Source organism: Hippichthys cyanospilos, chromosome 19 (genome assembly GCF_059441005.1).
Source record: "Hippichthys cyanospilos isolate Australia breed blue-spotted pipefish chromosome 19, RoL_Hcya_1.0, whole genome shotgun sequence".
NCBI lineage: Eukaryota > Metazoa > Chordata > Actinopteri > Syngnathiformes > Syngnathidae > Hippichthys > Hippichthys cyanospilos.
Window position 1 is genome coordinate 6,068,565 of NC_142387.1, and position 19,547 is coordinate 6,088,111.

Sequence of the window (19,547 nt, forward strand, 5' to 3'; positions counted from 1 at the left end):
TCCCCGAGCCCGCACGGGTTCTCTACAGGCACCCCGGCTTCCTCCCACACTCCAAAAACATGCATGGCAGGTATAAAGGATACTCTAAATTGTCTTTAGGTGTGATTGGGTGCGTGAATGATTGTTCATCCCTCTTTGCCCTGCGATTGGCTGGCAACCAGTCCAGTGTGTCCAGGTACCAGTAAGCCTGCGACCCTTGTGAGCATAAGATGGTATAGAAAATGGATGGATCAATGTTATTTTACAAACTTATACAAAGTTTTAAATGCATGTCTGTGCGTTTGATGATGTTTAGGCCTTCAGAGAAGACCGTGAATACCCTTGTGGCACACTCATATGTTGTTAGATGTTGTTTTTGTCTTTGCCATCACTGATACCTCATGTTGTGGCATTTGTTTTTGAAATCCAAATTGTATCGCTTTTGGGCGGATTGTCGGTGGAGGTTCCCTGAATTTTCCATGGTAACTCATCCTAATTAGTTGTTGCTGTTTTCTCTTTGGAGATCGCCACTTCCAGCTCTTTTCTCCTCTCAACTGTCACAAATATCCAGAATCGTTGGACTCTGTGCTGTACACACGTATGTTTGAGACTGTGTGTGTTTGTGTAGGCTGACATGCATAGAACCACAGCAGCGGCACATTGAAAAGAAGCCTTTGAGGGTGGTAAACATTGACAACCCCCTTGATTAAATAGCTGGCCTAGACAGACACTAGGCTTCTTAAGCGTTCTCGCATGTGAGCGTTCGTCTCTTTGTGGTCCAAACAGTAGGAAGGAACTTGTCTGACATGCGTGGAAAAAGCTGTCTGTTCAAGAATACATCTTTCTTACTTACACCCCACCCCCTCCTTTTTCTCTGCCTCCCTCTGCATCACCACAGATGGACAACAAAGGCTGGAACGGACAAAAGGCGTCTTTTACCGAAGCGACGAGTAACAGTGAGTATCGGCACGTCTCTCCGTCTCCCTTTCCATTTCCTTCTCCTCCCCTCTCCCTGCATCTCCATCGCTGCCTCTGTCCCCAGGTGGTTTTAGTTGCTGAGATGGCCCGGCGTTTAATCTCTGTGACTGGTCAATGGGCATCTGACTGTCAGTTTAATCGGCCGTGCGTCCTCGTGGGGAGCCTGCGAAATCAGGCCCATTCACTCAGGCTTACAGGGCCCGCACACTAAGGCCCTCTGGGGAGTCCCCCCGTTGCCTTCCTGTGCACAAAACATCACATTTCACTCAGGATTAACACACAGGCGCACATTCACATAATCCTATACATCAGACACATACCACAAAATGATGCAGGCTGTATATGAAATTTTGATCAACAAGTTGCTAAAGGTGGCAGGATGTATTTGCTGACTCCAAAACACCTACCTGCAGACAAAGTAGGATTCAGACACCATACAGAGCTCCAGAGTTTAAATAATACATTTTGAGCTATTATAAAAAAATAATTTAAAAAACTAAAATTAATTTACGGGCAGATTAACACATTAATTTTGATTGATTAATTAGAGTAAAGTGTTATAATCACACTCTAATTTGTTTTACCTATTTTGATGTTTTCTGTACACTGATTAGATTCGTTGGGCGTTCGGCGTCATGCTTCTTACACTTGAGTTGTTGGGGGTTGGAAAAACAAAGGTCGATCCTGAACACCCTGAAGTGGAAATTGATTGTCATTGTTTGGCATAACCTGATAGGCTTCTGTTGCATCAATTTCAGGAGCAGAAGGAAGATGTGAAAATGGAGGAGCATGTCATAGTTGTTGGTTGACATTACGTCACATTTTTTGAAGGTAGCATTATAAGCATTCTTTTTGGAAGAAAGACCTTGTTTACCATGGAAGCAACTAAAGTTCAGCCCACTACATAAGTGCAAAGCACCCTGCAACTACAGCCACATGTAACGTTAGCAACAAAGACTAATGTAGCGAGTCATAGCAAAGCTCTTTGCTAAATAAACTTGAGTGAGTCTGTGACGGACAGGATGATTTGGCGAATGATAAAAGAAAGTACCACTCCTTCATCCCTCCTATTTGAAATTAAAGGTTAATTAATTAAAGGATAAATGGTGACAACTGCATCTGTAACTGCACAAAATAAATGACTGAAACCACGTTTTATTCTTTTGATCAGCCTTAATAACACAGGCTATCTAAATTTAAAAAAATAAGAATTTAAGGTTTTTCTTAGAAATCTTTAGGAGAGATTAAAAAGACATTAATTAGATTGCAGATTTTAATGAAATAATCTGTTCCCTGTAATCCTGACAGCACTTAAATAAATATAAATTACTTTGTTGATGCCAGAATTTTTCTGTAGTGTTTCAGATGGGAATGTAGTGACTCAGCATGCCTTTTCGTTTGACAGTGGGAGGTACTGTTGAAGTCAGTGAACATTAAAAGCATGACAATGCAGTTCTGTAGAAAGTAGCTGCTCTCTGTCAGCTGTATGTCTGTTCAATTGGCCATTGGCCAATGAAAATAAAATTGTAGTTTTGACACCGCTTTCTCTTCATATCATCACAGCGTCACTCAATACTCAAGTAGCTTAAATACCAGCAGATGCAGGAATTAAAAAAAATGCTCATGTGATGTTGTTTGGATAACAAACATCAGTATTAAAATTGGAATGCACCCATATCCAAGTGAGGCCTTTGGCAGTGATGCCATGCCCTGCCACAAATACACAACCACAGTTTTGATGCTCGAGTGAATGGGGTGTTTGAAATTTGTTGAGCTATCCAAAGTTTGCCCACCACTGAATATTTTTACTTTCTCTGGATTCACATTATTTAGATTGCAACAAAGCTGCATAATAACATTCACATTTGTGATTTTTACCTAATTTGTCAAGAGATAATTCATTCAAATCACATTCATAGTGAGAAGTTTGTTCTTTTGTGTACAGTCTATCTTGTGGTTTGTATTGTAGCATTTGCACTTGAAGGTTTGTTAGAAGAGCCTCCTGGGAAATTCCCCTCATTTTGTGATGTTGTTTGCAGCCATTCCCATTCATTGTTTGCCTCTTACTCAATATCAGGCTAAGTCTCTGCTAATTAGCTTGTTATTGTTTCCCAAACCACAAACAGCACATGATACATTTGAAATATTTGTTGCACAAACATTTACCACTCCTTTAAAAAATGTGTTTCTTGTTGTTGCCTGTTGCCATGATTGCCAGTGCAGAATGGAAGCTACAAGTTGTTTTCATGGCTTTTCCCTGTTAGAGTTTTAGAAGCCTTTGCTGCTGAATTTGTGTGAGCTGGAGTAGCACCTATTATGGCATCCACTCTGAAATTTAGGGTAAGCTTACCTTGTCATTATTGCTATTTGCGACATGGACTTTTCTGACAAGGTTTCGAAATGCTGGTTAATCCACTGTGGAAAGCAGAAGCATATCCTCTGCGTATGACATAGTCCACCGCGAATCTCCTAACCTTTGAGGTGGACATTCAGCGAGAGAGCAAAATCCTCCTCGTGTTTTTTTTCACTAACTTCACATTACTATGGCACCACTCTGAATGGTTTGTCAAATTATTGGTCCTATTTCGTGAAGTGGACAGCTCTATAGGCGTGGTGCGTAAAGTGCACCTAACGCCTACTGTATATTCTTCTCTGACGAACTGAAAGTAATGGGCGTATGTCTTTCTTGTGTGCATACTGTCCATATTCAACCTGTAGTTTGCGGCCACATTTATCACTACCGTAGTAGATACTAACAGCAGCAAGTAAACATTTTGCTCCGAACTTTTCTCCTCTGATCTCATGGTGTTTTTGGTGAATTTGGGGAGGGGGGGGGGGGGGGATGTAATATATTACACTACCACGTCACAGCAAAAGTAATTACACTACTTTTGTAATGGATTACTCCCAACACTGATTACTAATGAAAATGCACAACCGTATAAAACCTACCAAAGGAATTTAATGTTTTCCATAAGAGTCACTGTAATCCAAAAAAACAATAAGTTTAATCATTTTCCAATTATTTTTCTTTTATTTTAAAAGAAAGTTTAACTATTCCATTAAAAAGCCTCAAAACTGTGTTTCTTGAGACCTGCAGACAAGCTGTTAATATCTTACATTACACCCCCCCCCCCCTCCCCCCTGCCGAAGTGCTTCTCATAACTCCAAACCGGTTGCCATAGAGTCGATAATCAAACATGACTTAAATAAAATCCACATCAATATAGAACAGGTTGTCAGAACAGGTTTAAAAAGATAAATGGATAAAAACTTTTATTGAGATGCATTTACTCTAGCTACTCATACCATTCCCCTCGTAACAATTCTTATTTGACCGAATAATAAACATTTTACTAATGCAAGCCACAAATTAGCCTCCTCTAAAATACTGCAAATGTGTAAAAAAAAAAAAAATGGCACTCACCGCAGTTTCGTAATTAGAGTAAATCTAAAGGCCATTGCTTGTGTTTTACTAAATACAACACACACCTCAGTGCGTTGAGTGTGCATGTGTGCTTCTGTCCTTTGGCCTGTGTGAGCTGCGGGATGCTGCGTTACAACTAACAGTGGCTTAGAGACTAAAAGAAAGAGTAGTAAGACGAGTGATTTTTCTCTCGTCTATTCCCATGGGTCCTGCAGCCAGGCTTTTCACTGAAGTTGCCACATTTCATTTCCTGCTGTGCATATGTGTGTGCGTCAGTGTGTCGGCGCATTGTGTGCATGTGTGAACTATGAGAAGGTCCCGCTCAGCCGTGGTGATTTATAGAAGCGGGCTATGGCCCTATCTGTTTTCGATCAGTCTCATGCTTGGTTCTGGCTTCCCTCCAGCGCTCCCCTGGCCCGCCGGACGCCGAACATGGGCGGGACCCCTCCGAAACTGCCTGGAAACTTGCACCGCTTTCCTTTCATTCTCTTCGTACTTCTCGATTTTCTTTTGCCCATCCTCTGCTCTCGCTCGTTTACTTCTACTTCATGCACACAATTTTGTAGTGCTTAGTCAAACCATTGCTCCCTCACACCCACACATGCGATGGTAGATCAGCAGTCACATGGCTTACATTCTCTGGCCCCTCTGAGCCCCCACATAATACTCTTTGTCCACTGCTGATGTCATGTTGGCCAGCATCTTTCATTTTTAACGATGCTGCATGCAGAATTCTCCGTCAGATTTGCGTTAGTCCAATTTAACTCATTCACTCCCACGGTTAAAGACGTCCAAGATCTGTTTTTACTGGGCTAGCAATAAATCTGAGGTTTCCAAACCTGGTCTGCTGTCCTGCATGTTTTCCTTTTTGTTTTTCCCTGACAGCTCTTCTTCTTCTACTTTCGCCTTCTTCCCTTCAGGGGTTGCCTCAGCGAATCAACTTTCCCCGAAACACCTGATTCAATTGATCAGGATCATTATCAAGCTTCTGCTGAGTTTGCTGATGAGCTGATCATTTGAATCCGGTGAGTCAGGGAAGAATCCTCGAAAACATGCAGGACAGGGGCTCTCGAGGGCCGGGTTTGGACACCCCCGCAGTAACACATTCACTTCCGCTGACAGCTTTGTATAGTATTTAATAAAAGTGTGTACACCCCTCACATTTCTCAGATAATTTAATTATATTTTTCCACAGGACAACACTTAATGACTCTTTAATGAACAAAAAGTGGTTGATGTACAGCTTAAAGAACAGTGTACATTTACTGTTCCCTCAAAATAGTTCAAAATACTATAGCAACAGTACAACAAAGGTGAGTACACCCCAAAATGAAAATGTCCAGTGTCAACATTTTTGTCTGGCCATCATTATTTTCCATCACTGACTACATTCTCCTGGGCATGGAGCTCTCCCAAGCTTCACAAATTGCCACTGGAATCCTCTTCCACTCCTCCGTGGCATCACTGAGCTGGCGGATATTTATGACTTTACGATCCTCTATACGGTCCTCTACCTTCCATTTGAAGATACCCCAATGGTGTTCACTAGTATTTAAGTCTGGGAACATGCTTGGCCAGTCCATCACCTTTACCTTCAGCCTCTTTAGCAGGCCAGTGGTCTTCTTGGATGTGTGTGTGAGATCACTATTATGTTTGAATTCTGCCCTGTGGGCCAATTTATAGAGGGAGGTATATTTAATCTGCTTAGAGATGTCACTGTAGATGTCGGCATTCATGTTTCCCTCAATGAACTGTAGCTCCCAAATACCAGCAGCACTAGAGCAGCCCCAGACCATGACATGCTTGACTGTAGGTATCACAAAATGTCTTTATACCCTTCACTTGGTTTATGGCACACACACTTGACACCATCTGAACCAAATAAGGTTATCTTAGTGTTATTAGACCACAGAACAATCCGGGTCCTTAGTCAGTTTGTCTTCAGCAACCTATGACAATGCAAACTAATTTGACACGTTGTGTGTCATATGATCTGAGCACTGGCAGCTAACCGCTCCATACATTCAACCTCTTCAGCAATGCTGGAAGCACTCCTACATCTATGTTTCAAAGACAACCTTTGGATGTGGCGCCTACCATGTGCACTCAGCTTCTTCAGCCAAGCATGGTTGAGCCTCTTCTGACTGGAACTTGTCCTGTTAAATTGTTGGATGGTATTGGCCACTGTGCCGCAGCTCAGTTTCAAGGTGTTTCAGTGTGTTGAAGTTCCAGTGACCACTATGAGTGTGTAAGCGCTGTAATACCTAATTTAACACACTTGCTACTTATTCACAGTCGAGACCTTATCACACTGTAGAAGATGTCTAACTGAGCTCAATTTGGGCATTTCACTCAGGAGTGTACTCTTATGACCAGTTGTTTGGACATTAATGACTGTAATTTTAGTTTGTAATTTTGAGGAGAGAATATATTTACACTGTTATATAAGCTGTACACTAACTACCCTTTTTTGTGTCTAGTCATTTCATTTGTGTTGCCTCATGAAAAGATATCCCGACATATGATCAGAAATGTGAGGTGCGTACTCACTTTCGCGGGAAATTGTATGTCAAAAATCAATTTTCACTCCTGTAGCAGCGAATGAGTTAAAATTACCCTCGCGATGGAGAACAAAGGATAAAAACAGTCGAGGTTGTGCTATTACTGACGTGGTGGAGATTGTTCAAGTATGAGTAATAGCGCCTGGGTTTCATCACAGCCTTCAGTGCCCACTTAAGTTGTTCAAATTGGGCAATGGTGTCTGGATTCCCAGAAAGCCACAACTGAAGTGCAAGTGCGCAAATCTCTCATGTCTGTATATGCATGATGGCCATAGTAACTCAAACAGGAAGTATGCTGTCAGTCATGCGCTCGCTCCAACACTTTCTTCCCAGCTGTTGGTCCGTACACACACAAACAAGCAGAAAGACACACACGAACACAGCTGGTCTTCCCGTCTCTGGTGACCTTGGCTGGATTTAGGAGGCTCTGCATGGTTTTCACATCCACTCCTCCACACCCAGCTCCTCTCCCGTCTAAAAACTGGCTCCTTTACTTTCATCGTCTTTACCCAAATTCACATCTCCCCCTGTTGGTTCTTCACGCCTCATATTCTTCCAGCCTCGCTTTTAATCCGAGCCACAAAGTGACGAAGTAACCTGGCCCGTTGGCGTTTCCCTCAGTCCACCTGTCGCAGCCATTTCAGGATAATGATGTCAGAGAGCCACGCATGCCAAGATACACGCATGAGATTTATTGAAGCGATCTGGATCTGAAGAGTCTCAAAGTCCAAACTTGCTCATCTGGATGGAACCGTGTCCTGTTAAAGAGAAGCAGGTCAGACAAAACACATGCCTTGGGCTGTTAAATGCAAATCACACGGGCCATTTCTTGGGGCCACTGAAAACTACTGGCAGGAAGCGAAACTGAACCTGCTTCATAATTCGGCGGTTAGCGTTTTTACAGACATGGCTTGCATATACATTCGTGGTTGACTTAGTTTTATTAATCTGAGCGCATGGATTCCAAATAGAGGAATTGCATATTTGCAATGGTTGGAATTTACTCACTTGGAGTTTATAATTTAATTCAGGCATGTTCTAAGTCTGGTTTCAGATTTCCAACGTCCCACGACCTCTGGTGTACAATTTTCATAATTTGTGTCCCCTCAGCCCTGTCGACCATTGTACAAAATGGCGTGTAAAAATAAGCTATTTCACATTTCACCAGAAAATAGCAGAAGACCTGTGGTCACACTCTCGAGTACTATCGGAAATACACTCCGATTATACTCTGCCTTTCTGAACACGCCACTCTCAATGTCGTGTTAGGTGTCAGTGAACACATGTGGCCCCTTACAGCTCATTTTTATAATGGAGACTGTAGCGTAGAAAAACGTTGACAGAGCGGGCCTTTGCTTCCAGAGCAAGGGAAAATTGCATGTTTTTTTTTTCAATGAAAAACAAAATAACTGTCCGCCTTGTTCGGATAATACGCTACATATAAAATCTCCGACATTAGCACTCATTTAGGGGTGCTTTCAGTGCTCATTTTACCTCAAAGTGTTGGGTCTTCGGGACTCGCAATACTAAAAAAACAATGGGTCCCAACAGAATTGTTTGGAGCCTCAAAAATCGCGCAGTAAAAATAACAAAACTTCAGGTTCAATCTGTATTTACAAAATGTGAGTAAAAAGCAACAACAGATATGAACAAATAAGAAACAGTCACAGTCAAATTTATTAAAATAATAGAATGAACTTACATGTAGCCTCCGTCATCATCTCCATCATAGAAGAGTTTCAGCTAAAATGAAAGAAACTGTATAAGACTGTGGTGAGACAGTGTCATAGAGGAAAACACAGTAGGCAGAGATGGAAGTAGCAGAGATGAAGATGCTGAGGTTGTCTTTGGGCGTGACCAAGGTGGATAGGGTCAGGAATGAATATATCAGAGGGACAGCACATGTTAGAGTTTTGGGAGATTAAGTCAGAGAGGCCAGACTGAGATGGTTCAGACATGTACAAAGAAAATAATGAATTGCAGGCAGGAGGTCTACAGGAAGCCCAAAGAGAAGGTTTATTGATGCGGTAAAAGAGGACATGAAGGTAGTTGGAGTTAGAAAAGAGGATGTGGGAGACAAGCTTAGATGGAGGCAATTGATTTGCTATGGCAACCCCTGAAGGGAAAAGCTGGAAGGAGAAGAAGAAGAAATACCCAAATCAGTCAGACAAAAACGCTCAGCTTCTGTGATCATGGAAGATTCAAATCCCGGCAAAGGCTCATGAGCCAAATCGCATCCTAGTTCTTCCCCCGTTGCGTTCAAAATGTTACATGACTCCAGGCAGCCGACTGCGGTTTCTCATCACTGATGCAATACTAGCTGTTGTGTTGATGTTGGTTGATGTGTCTGTGTTTGCGTTTCCGAATGAGAAAGAAGCTCCACTTCTATCCCAGCGGATGCATTGGTCCAGTTCAGAACTGCCAAACCACACAAAGTAATGGAATGACACTTTCGGAGCCAAGCTACACAAACACGCAATGACACACACATATGTGCGAATGAAGTTGTATTGCTGTCATTTCAGTTAGAGGTTATGGTATGAAATTTCATTTCCTGATCAAATTCAGGGTGGTCCTTTACTTTTCCCTTCTTCAATTGTTTTTTTTTTTTTTTTTTATGACTAACAAGTAGATATAGGGTGATATTAGTTGTTTTTTCTTATTTTTTCAGGACCGATACAATTCTTAGCAGTCAAGGAGGTCAATAACCGATATTAGAAGCCGATAATCATTTTCAATAAAAGAAAATATATTGTTATCAAAACAAAAAAATAAAACAAATACACACACACATATATATATATATATATATATATATATATATATATATATATATATATATATATATATATATATATATATATATATATACACACAGTAATATGTATATTCTCTTTAAAATAATTAGAGGCCGTATCATGGCTCGTAAACATTTTAAAGACTTTAAACATGTTAGAATGTTGATTTTCTTTTTTCTTTTTTTTTTTTTGAAGATTAACAAATACCTGTACATCAAAATGCCAAATATTGGCCCAGTCCCACTATTTGCATTTTCACCTGTTTTACTGACACTTCTCCGTTTTTTTTGTTTTGTTTTTTTTTATGGGCGTGCCATCAGATTTTTCCATGTGCCTTTTTTCACCATCATTTTGTTATGAAATATTTTTATGTGCTCTTACACTTTCAATACAATATTGTACTGTTATTGGCCAACTTGTTTTTTTTTTCGAAGGCCAATACTGGTATTCGTCAATGACAAATACTGATGCCAATAATCAGCTCTGCCAGTTATTGTTCCAGTATCCCTACTAAAACCTCAAAAGATATAAAAACTTTAAGAGCATTGTATTTCTTCATTTCTTTATATTTAATTTCAAAAGAACTTGACAATAAACAACTTACCATCCCTCTCATCCCTATCAGCCCAGAAAGGTCTACTCCACCTCAGTCCTGATGTCTACCAGGAGATGGAAGCCAGCAGAAAGCAAGGAGGTGGTTCCCCAGGCCCCAACAGCAGCAGTGGCAGTCCAATTAACTACATGGCCTCCAAAGACATGGCTCCCTGCGCCACCCCACTTCCCCCAGGTCACACTCCATACTTCAGCAGTCCATCTCCCACTCCCAGCCCGACAGCCACCATGGCCAGGGAGCTACTGCTAAACAGCCAGTCACCCATGGCAGACGGCACACTGCCAGTAAAGGGGAAAAGTCCCCCCTTGGCCTGCAGTGTTTCGGTGCAACCGGCACAGCAGCTGGAGTACCTGGCTCGCATCCAGGGCTTTCAGGTAAGCTTCAAGCCAACTTTGAACTCATTCGGTGCTTGCATAGTTAAAATGGATCTTTGACATTCATAGCCGTCAATGGCATGGATCAGTTGCAAAGAACATTTTCGATGCATTGTTGCATTACATACATGCATTATTCAAATTCTGATATTCAAAACACAGGCGGACCAAGAACATACAGTATGCGCTTACCAAAGGACCTACAGTACTGTAAGGAACACAGCTTTCTGTGGCAGTTACAGTGTCAAATCGCTCAACATCACCTTATCTAATTGCTTTCACTGTGCACTTTATTGGCAAAGCTATAGCTTTAGAGCAAAAAGTAAACCTCAAAGGGGCGTTATTATTAAACAGGAGATGTATACTCACGCACCCACTCAATTCGATCTTAGCAGTGGTCAGCTGCAGATGCTTTTTATCAGTTTGCAAAAAAAGTGTAAAAACATTTTCTCTTCACCTGCTGAGGATTTTTTTGATAGGCCGTTGTTATTGCACTGAGCCTTCCTGTGGGTGTGTAACCTGAGAGAGCTGTGCAGCCTGGCAAAGCCCAGACACACTGCACAAACACACACATGCACACAGCAGGTTCTGTTTAGTAGAATTGAAGAGTCGGGATAAGCTCGTGTGTGTTAAATTTGAGCCTGTCTTGTTCTCTTAATGTACAAGCTCTAATCTGCAATATTGACATAGGACTTTAATCTTTTTGTGTGAATCCCTCAATGCATTAATGTGAGGTAATAAACACATCAAAATATGAGCATATTTCAGAGCCAGGCTGTAATTGAAACATGCAGGCAGTATAGTGTCTGTTTCATTGAGAGGATGTTTCATATCATGGATTGTAATGAATTTAAATCTGAATGATACTCTTTGGCTTAAGGCTTCTGTACTCTATTTACCACAGTGTGTAAATGTTGCCAGAAAATGAACTTCTCTTGGATTCCCATGCCAAAAACATCACTTTACGTCACACTGTTAAAGACATAAAGCATAAACTCGCACGTGTTTTTGTGTAGTGTGATGATAACATCCTGGTCTGATTGTAGTGTAATTATGTTATCCAAGTGAGTGGGGATTACTGTGCCCACTCAACAATGAAATGAAAGCAACTTAAAAGCGATTGAAGCATACTAGCTAGTGTGTGTTTCACTCGCCCAGCTCCAAAGACAAAGGCAAGGCTGTGTACCTGCTAAGCCCTACTTTTGATTTAAGTCTTCGAACTGGATGAGAAACAGTGTATTGTTGTACTCACGCCAGTTTGGAGCAAGGATGCTGGCACTTGATCCGGGGTGCTTGTATGTGTGTGTATGTGGGGGTGTATGTGTGCGTGTATTTCCTATTAATTTGGCTGGTGTGTTGTTGGCACCACGGGTACGTGTGCTGGAAGTAGGACAGCAACAAAGAAACAAGAGGTAATAGACAAAGTATGGACCAAGGAAAAAATACTTAGAGCCACATATTCCCAATATCTCAATACTTTTTTTTTTTGCTTATCTTTTGTCACAGTGACAGTTAAACTGCCCCACATTGCTGCTCGTTGTTTCGTTTGATTGTTAGTCTTTGACCGTGCCATCGCCACCACCAGCTGCTCATTTACACTGCCATAATATGTCTTAATAGCACCATCATTCACTGCACCCACTCCACTTTACACTTGAACTTGTATCTCGTTTTAAAATAAATGCCACATTTTGATCTAGACAATCTATTAATAATGGGAGTAATGAATATTTAGTTTGAGCTTTGAATTGGTCACTTGAATTAATTGTACTGTCACATTCTATTGAAATTTTTCTCGTCTTAATAAGAGCTATCAAAGCCAGTGCTTACTAAAATTTACACCCGCAGGAGATATGAATCTAATGCATTATTTTAACAAATGCAACATATTTAAAGCAGTAAATGTGATTAGGTTGTGTAGTGGTTTAAAACTACACTGATTCACCTCACCCACATCCATACAGTACCACCTCTCTGACCTTGTCAATGTAAACTAGACATTTTGGTGGTCTCTTAATATTCAGGATGGTGTTGCATTTTGGCTAGTCAACTATTTTCTGTAGCACATTCAGAAGCATAATTTGTGTTGTTAAAAAAAAAAAAAATCTACCTATATCACTTTCCATGCCTGTTTATTTTTTATCTTCGTATTGTGATTTACATTTTTTATTTTGATGATGCTGACCTCTTGACGTAGCTCCAGGAAACAGTGTAATGGAGAAACACGAGTTGCTCTTGTTAGCTTTAATCATTTAAATTGTTTATGACTGGCTGTGGCCCAGCCAATAAAATAGCACAGCAATGTCAAGCAATAAACAATACAAAATTAACTGGCAGGTATGTAGTCATTCCATCTTTAAGCATTAATTTGAAATTACAAGTTTGTTGGTGTTGAATTTAGTCACGGAAAAAAATTCAGACACTTTTTTTGATAGGGGTCATCATTTATATCCATCTAGACTCTAGATTGTAGGCTAGACGCAAACATATTCAGCTGAATTTACGATAGCGCCGTTTATTTTAGGACTGATTTATTTAAGGCACAAACGGTGTGTTCGCTTAAGTGTGAACGCTATCATGAAAACTTTAGAGCTCAGTCAACTATGGTGTAATTAAATACTGAACTGACCAAACGCATGATGGAGAGAGAATGAGAAAAATGAGAGCAGAGCGTAATGACGTCATCGTTTTTAGAGCATATCTCTTTACTCAAGGAAATACATTCTAATGACCCCACAATAAGTACAAATTTATGATGTAGAGGATCTATTTTTTTTATGTATATATGTATGCTTTTACCCTGCAATTAGTTGATGATCAGTCCAGTGTGTACCTCGCCCCTCACTTGAAGTCAGCAGGCATTGTTGTAGTCAAGACCATGCAAACCGAGACCAAGACATGATCAAGACCACGGTGTATCGTTGGACATTGAGACCAAGACAAGGCCAACACTTTTGAATGTAGATACAAAGACAAGACCCAAGAATTATGGAAATCATGACCGAGACAAGACATACACACACTGCGTGCATCATTTTGTACAATGGTCGACAGGGCTGAGGGGACACAAAAAAAAAAAAAACTTTTTATTCGATATTGTTTATGCCAAAACAACAGTCGGCTCTTTTGTTTTTGACGCAGTACAATGAACCAAATCATCAGTCGGAGCAAGTTTTTTTTTTTTTATTTTACCTGTTCAACAAATTTGGCATTATCTCATTGATTACAGCAGAAGTAGTAGTAATAGTATTAGTAGTAGTGGTCTCAACTGGTCTTGATAAAAAATCCACAGCCCACCCAATCCAAGACCAGACAGGGTATTTCCGTTGATTCCGAAACTAGACCAAGACCCTTAAAAATTGGTCTTGAGACCGGTCTCGAGACTAAACCAGTCAAACACCCCTTAGCTTGTAAAGGTCAGTCAAGCGTAAACACAATTTACAAACTCCAAGTTGGATAAAATCAACTGGTTTTAGACAATGTGGTCTTAGTATGGGTCCTAACGAGCTCTTGGTTTTGATTTTGGTTAAAGTTGCCACAATCCACTCCTACTGGCACATTTTAAAGAATTGTGTATTACTAAAAAGGACTTAAATACTTTCTCTTGTTGCGGTGTATTTGAGGCTTGTGTGGATTGGGACAGCCGTTGTCCAGGATCCCCACACGAAGCCAGAGAACCTCTAAATTAAGGTCAGGCATACATAGTGTTGGCTCCAAGTGGAAACGGATATTAACTTTTTAGATATGTAATCCATAGTGGATAACATCCTCTGTGTTATCCACTATCGATCAGCAAATTGTTCAGTGACACTCCCAGTTAGCGTCATCATCTTTCCACCTGCACTATCCATGACAGTAATGACACAGTCCAGATAGCGATCACTTTTAGTATCCAGCCATCAGAGGCCAGCTTGTAAAATTGAATGAAAGGGTGGGTGGATCGTGCTTTTGCAGTGCTTGACTTTGACAGAAAAGCACGTATTAATAAAAACACATCCTTGGCGGGTGGCTTGTTTGATAACCATTCAATGCGCTTCCAGGATTTCTCACACTCTTGCCTTGTTTGTTCTTCTGTCCCTCCTCTTCCTTCTTTGGCCATGTTGAGAAACCACTTCAAATGATGATGCCGACTACTCTTTTTGCCTGCCTGGCACTCAAATATTTTCCTCTTTTATTCATCTTCTTCCTGATCTCCAAAGGCCCCCATTTTCATCTCATTTTCTCTGCCTCAACATCAAACGACTGATCAGGTCCAAAGACTCAAGAACAGCACCCTTCCTGTCATCACCTCACTCCTTGTCTTTGTTTACTTTGGAAATTGTTTTAGAAAATACATTTTGGGAAGAAGGCTTATCCTACCCCATTAGTAGGTGATGGCTTCCAGCTGTGCAGTGTAGCATATTTCTGTGAATAGCAATCTTCGAAAACAACTTTTGTCTGTGATATAAATCAGACAGTTAATGCACTGTTGGCAAAGTGTGCAGTTGTGCTGCATACATGGTGGCCTTGTGCGTGCGTGCGTGCATGCATACGTGCGTGCGTGTGTGGAAAAAATGAGTTGTGTTTTTACACCACAATCAACCCCATTTGCAAACATTTAAATCACCCAACCCCCCCAGCACCAAGACAGCATTTGCCGATTTTTGTAAAGCAGCATAATTTTTGTCTTGCCTTTTTAATTATTTTATTATTTTGTTATTATTACAGTATTTATTGTGTTTCATCCATATCTCAACTCTAAGCACATGCCACATTGGAAATCCACATCCGTTTTCAATCTGTTACACTTCTCCAGTTGATTTTGTCTTTTGTTTTTCATTATCATTCTCTCTTCTGGTTTGCCTTCTTCCACTAGAATTAATTCTTTCAACAGACATCCTCCCAAGCGCTTTCATGATAATTAAATGATTGGACGAATAATAACTGTTGTCTGTGCCCAATCTATCTGGACATAAAACAAGACCAACCATAAAAGAAAGCAAAGTTATGATTAATGGCTTTAATCTTTTGTTTTCTTTTACTTACTAACAAAACCGAACGCTCCACCAAGAACTGATTAGTGCAATGTCATGCATGACTATGTGTTCCAAACTCACTATAAAATTCCTCTGCCAAAAACCGTCATGACGTTACCAGGCAACCAGCAGAAACTCCTGCAGATAAAAGATCTAAATTGTAAATTAGAGAGTTGCAGGCGTGCTTATAGACTCCTAAAACTGGCCTGGATAGAGTAATAGAATTGCTTCCTAGTTACCATCACCACTTTCCTTTTGGCTTCATTCATTCTTTTTTTTTTTTTTCCCACAATGATTACGAACCGCATATTTTTTCCCCTGCTTGTAATTCCTATATCTAATTTATAGACATTTACATTTACATTTCAAGTTACGTTGTATGTTGAACATATTGAAAAAGAATCGTTAACCACTGATTTAACTACTTTGAATGTACAGTATCATATCAAGACCAAACTTGGTTATACTTTTTTTTTTTTTTTTTAATCAATGAAAATACATGCCTGTTGACCCATACATTTCATCTTCCTCCATCTCCAAGCTATGAGGCTGGTCATCACAGGCTGACTGCCATCTGCCAGACGTCAGCGTAGCTCATTGGAAGGCTGGTCTACGTTCATCTTGGAGCGCCGCCACCTCCGTCATCATTCGGCAACCGCTTTGCGTGTTTAAACTCTTAATGGAATCCCGAATTGGCGCCCACGGTTTGATTTGGCAACATCAACAAACACCCAACCGCCCTTTAGTGGTGCCAGTCAGAGGAGTATGTTTACTCTGAATAGAATCCGTCACTAAATGTAGGAAAAAAGGAGCGCACAGACATATCTCTATCCATTCATTTTGTATTGTGCGTATCCTTATTATGTACCGTTATTCCAGTTATCTATCCTCATCTTTTTCATTAATCCACTGTCAGGTGACCACACTTTGTGTAATTTAATTGATACTTTTTTGTGCAGTTTTATTTTTCCCTCAAATACCAGCTGTGTTTACCCTCAACCTGCTACCATTAGGAATAGTGAAAGGTATATTAACAGTGTGCTTAAAACACTCTTGACCCCTGAGGTCTCCTCTGAAGTGGCTCGGCAAGGACCTCTAATTGCTTCTCACCAACAACGACAGCATTCCTCCAGCGAGAGGGGTCGTTTATTATTGTATAGCCCTAGAATATTTCTTTTTATCTCGACTCTGCTCACTTTGCCCCAGCTGCTTTCTTTGGATTGTAGCCATTACTCTTATATGTACATGATGGATGGTCTCAGGTCTCCGTGTGCATATCAGTGCAATTAATACAGTGTTTTTGCATGCCGCGTGGGCATTGTCATTGCATTTCATTTCCTGCATGGTTTTCAGAGGAAGCGGAGCATTTGCAGTGGAGCCAGCTTTTGAGGCCAAATGTCAGAGGTCGTTCCACATTAGTGCTGCCGATCAATCGCAGGCCTTGCGTAACTCTCCTCCTCCTTTTGTCTATAAAGGAAGTGGATTAGAGGCTGGGACCTGGGATGATTAGTTAGGCCTGTTTAGAATGCATGCACTCACAGACGCCTTCGACCATGCACACCAACACAGAATAGACTAGTTTGTTGCTGATGCTCGTTAGTTCCGTTCCTACCAAGTAAATACAAATAGCGCGATGCCACGGTTCCTCATCCTGACATATCCAGTGTGGGCCTTGAAGTAATCAGGCACTTCAAACTATTCAATCAACAAGCCGCCATGAAGGAAAGACCTCCAGGTGATGATTGGTGACCTGCCAAATGTGGATGCTTTTTAATCCAGAATTTGGCTGTTGGCTAGAGCCACGTGATGTTTATTTGTACAGTCAAACATCACATACTATGTCAGTTGGCACTACGTACCCACAACAGCAATGTTCCCAGATTAAATTCACTTAACGAGCCAAATAGCATTGACAAAAACCATAAGAAATGGAGACCTAGCCTGCTCTAGGTTTTGTAAAGGATTTGAAGAAAAAAAGCAACAACAAAAAACACCCAAAAAACAAGTTATTACAAGCTAATAGTAATGTTAATAATACAGAGAAATAAACTTGAAACACTTTTTTAAATTACCAATCATTATTATTACAAACCCTTATCCACATCAAAAAGGATACATATCAAATTACTTTAACCATGCAATATCAGATAGAATGTCACATAGGGAGCAGAATTTAGACTAGAAGAAAGCAGACAGAAGGGTTTTGTGGGTCACTACATGAGAACCAGGACTTACCATTTGGTATGCACAATTTCAATGAAAAGTCTTCCTCAATGTCTCCTCCGTCGCTCCCACAATAGCAGTACACCATCTGTGTGTGCACACAACCAGCCCATGTCCTTGAAAAGTTTCATAAAGTTCATTCAGTACCCAGTTTAATTAGTCCAAGGAAGTCAGAGGTAAAGTCTCTGTCAACTGTAAAGTGACAATCTCCTTTACATCTTCACGAGTACGATACGTAGCCCACAGCCATTCCCAAGATGCTTCAGTAAACGAACAAATATCCTCAGAGTAGGAAGACATGCGATGAGCGTGCTTAGCGTCATGAAGCACAAGGAGGAAAAATATTATTTTCCTCCTATATTATTAGGGAAATATAATTACAAAACAAACGCACCAGTTTTGTCTGCTAAAACTAAGGACCTGAGTGGTAAATCTTGGACCACATTTAAGTGAGTCTCAAGCCACAGCACATCTTGGAGCCACTTTTTAAGGGAAAAAATGTTTCACTCAAGCTCAGTTGTTGTCATGGGTGCAAGTTAGGTACGCAAATGGCCGAAGTGAAACACTTGGTGTTATGCATCAATGATTTCTGTCGTACCAGTTATGTGCATCCCTGAATAAAGCAACTTGCACAGCAATATATGACAGGCCCAGCATTGGTATGCATTTATATGATGTTCTTTCTAGAAGCAAAGTCACGATAATACTCAACCAACGACATTTTTTGGCTCCCAGAGCGAATAGGAGTCAATGTGAGCAACAGTGCTGTTCTGAAATCAATCACGTTCACATGGTGTTCTTTGAAAATTAAGTTTAAACTGTCAATTCAGGTCACAAAAAAAAATAAAAACAATCAAATGAAAACGGATGGTTTTTTTTCTTTCAATTAATGTTCTTTTTTTTTCCAATTGACGCTTTTTTTTTTTTTTTCTTAATTGGCATCCTATTCTTGATTAGCTTGTTTTTTTGTTTTGTTTTTAGCTTGTCGATTGACTGGTAGAATGGCAACGTATTGAGCACCCCTGGCATAGAATGTACTTTTCCCTTATCACTTGATCCTTTTCCACAGTAAGCCACAACATTTTACTGTGTATTAACCTGTCAGAAGAGTCTTTATCTGCAGCGTGCGTTAAAATATTCATGACTCGAGTGCTCAATATATAGCATTCCACTGTTTAGCACAATTGGCTCGTCATGTGCCTGCGCACTCATGAGTGCAGGTGTAGCTGCAATGGCATGTCTCGTGTTCTGCACATTACATTTGCTTCCAAGCTCACATCTCAAGTATTTCTTCATGTTCTAATGAGCCTGTATGTCTTGTTGCGTAATGACTATGTCATTCAGAGAACACTCTTTTCCACTTACGCTCACTCAGCTCTATCACACACATATTTCTCTGCAAGCCACATATCATATATAGTACACCCACGTGTATGGAGGGAAGGCAGTAATACATTTTAATTCCCAAGCCAATAAAAATATAAACAACTATCCTCACACTGCATATAAATCTTTTTTTGCTCCACATGTGTTGGATGTCAAGGTACGAATGTAGATGTCAAATCAATACTTCACTTAT

General features: G+C 40.5%; 1 protein-coding gene and 1 long non-coding RNA gene across 2 annotated transcripts in view; one reads left to right on the top strand and one right to left on the bottom strand.

Annotated features, from left to right (window-relative positions):
• Nucleotides 1-19,547, top strand: part of stau2 (staufen double-stranded RNA binding protein 2) — a 79,867-nt gene that overhangs the window by 30,838 nt on the left and 29,482 nt on the right. The window contains exons 11-12 of the mRNA XM_088441899.1: nucleotides 878-935; nucleotides 10,369-10,730. Of these exons, the coding sequence (XP_088298025.1) occupies nucleotides 878-935; nucleotides 10,369-10,730 (420 nt within the window). The remainder of the gene's footprint in view (nucleotides 1-877; nucleotides 936-10,368; nucleotides 10,731-19,547) is intronic.
• Nucleotides 7,623-10,806, bottom strand: LOC148407726 (uncharacterized). The gene is made up of 3 exons (XR_015868692.1): nucleotides 10,348-10,806; nucleotides 8,648-8,688; nucleotides 7,623-7,703 (listed from the first exon to the last, which is right to left on the bottom strand). It is a non-coding gene; the product is annotated as an uncharacterized LOC148407726 (long non-coding RNA).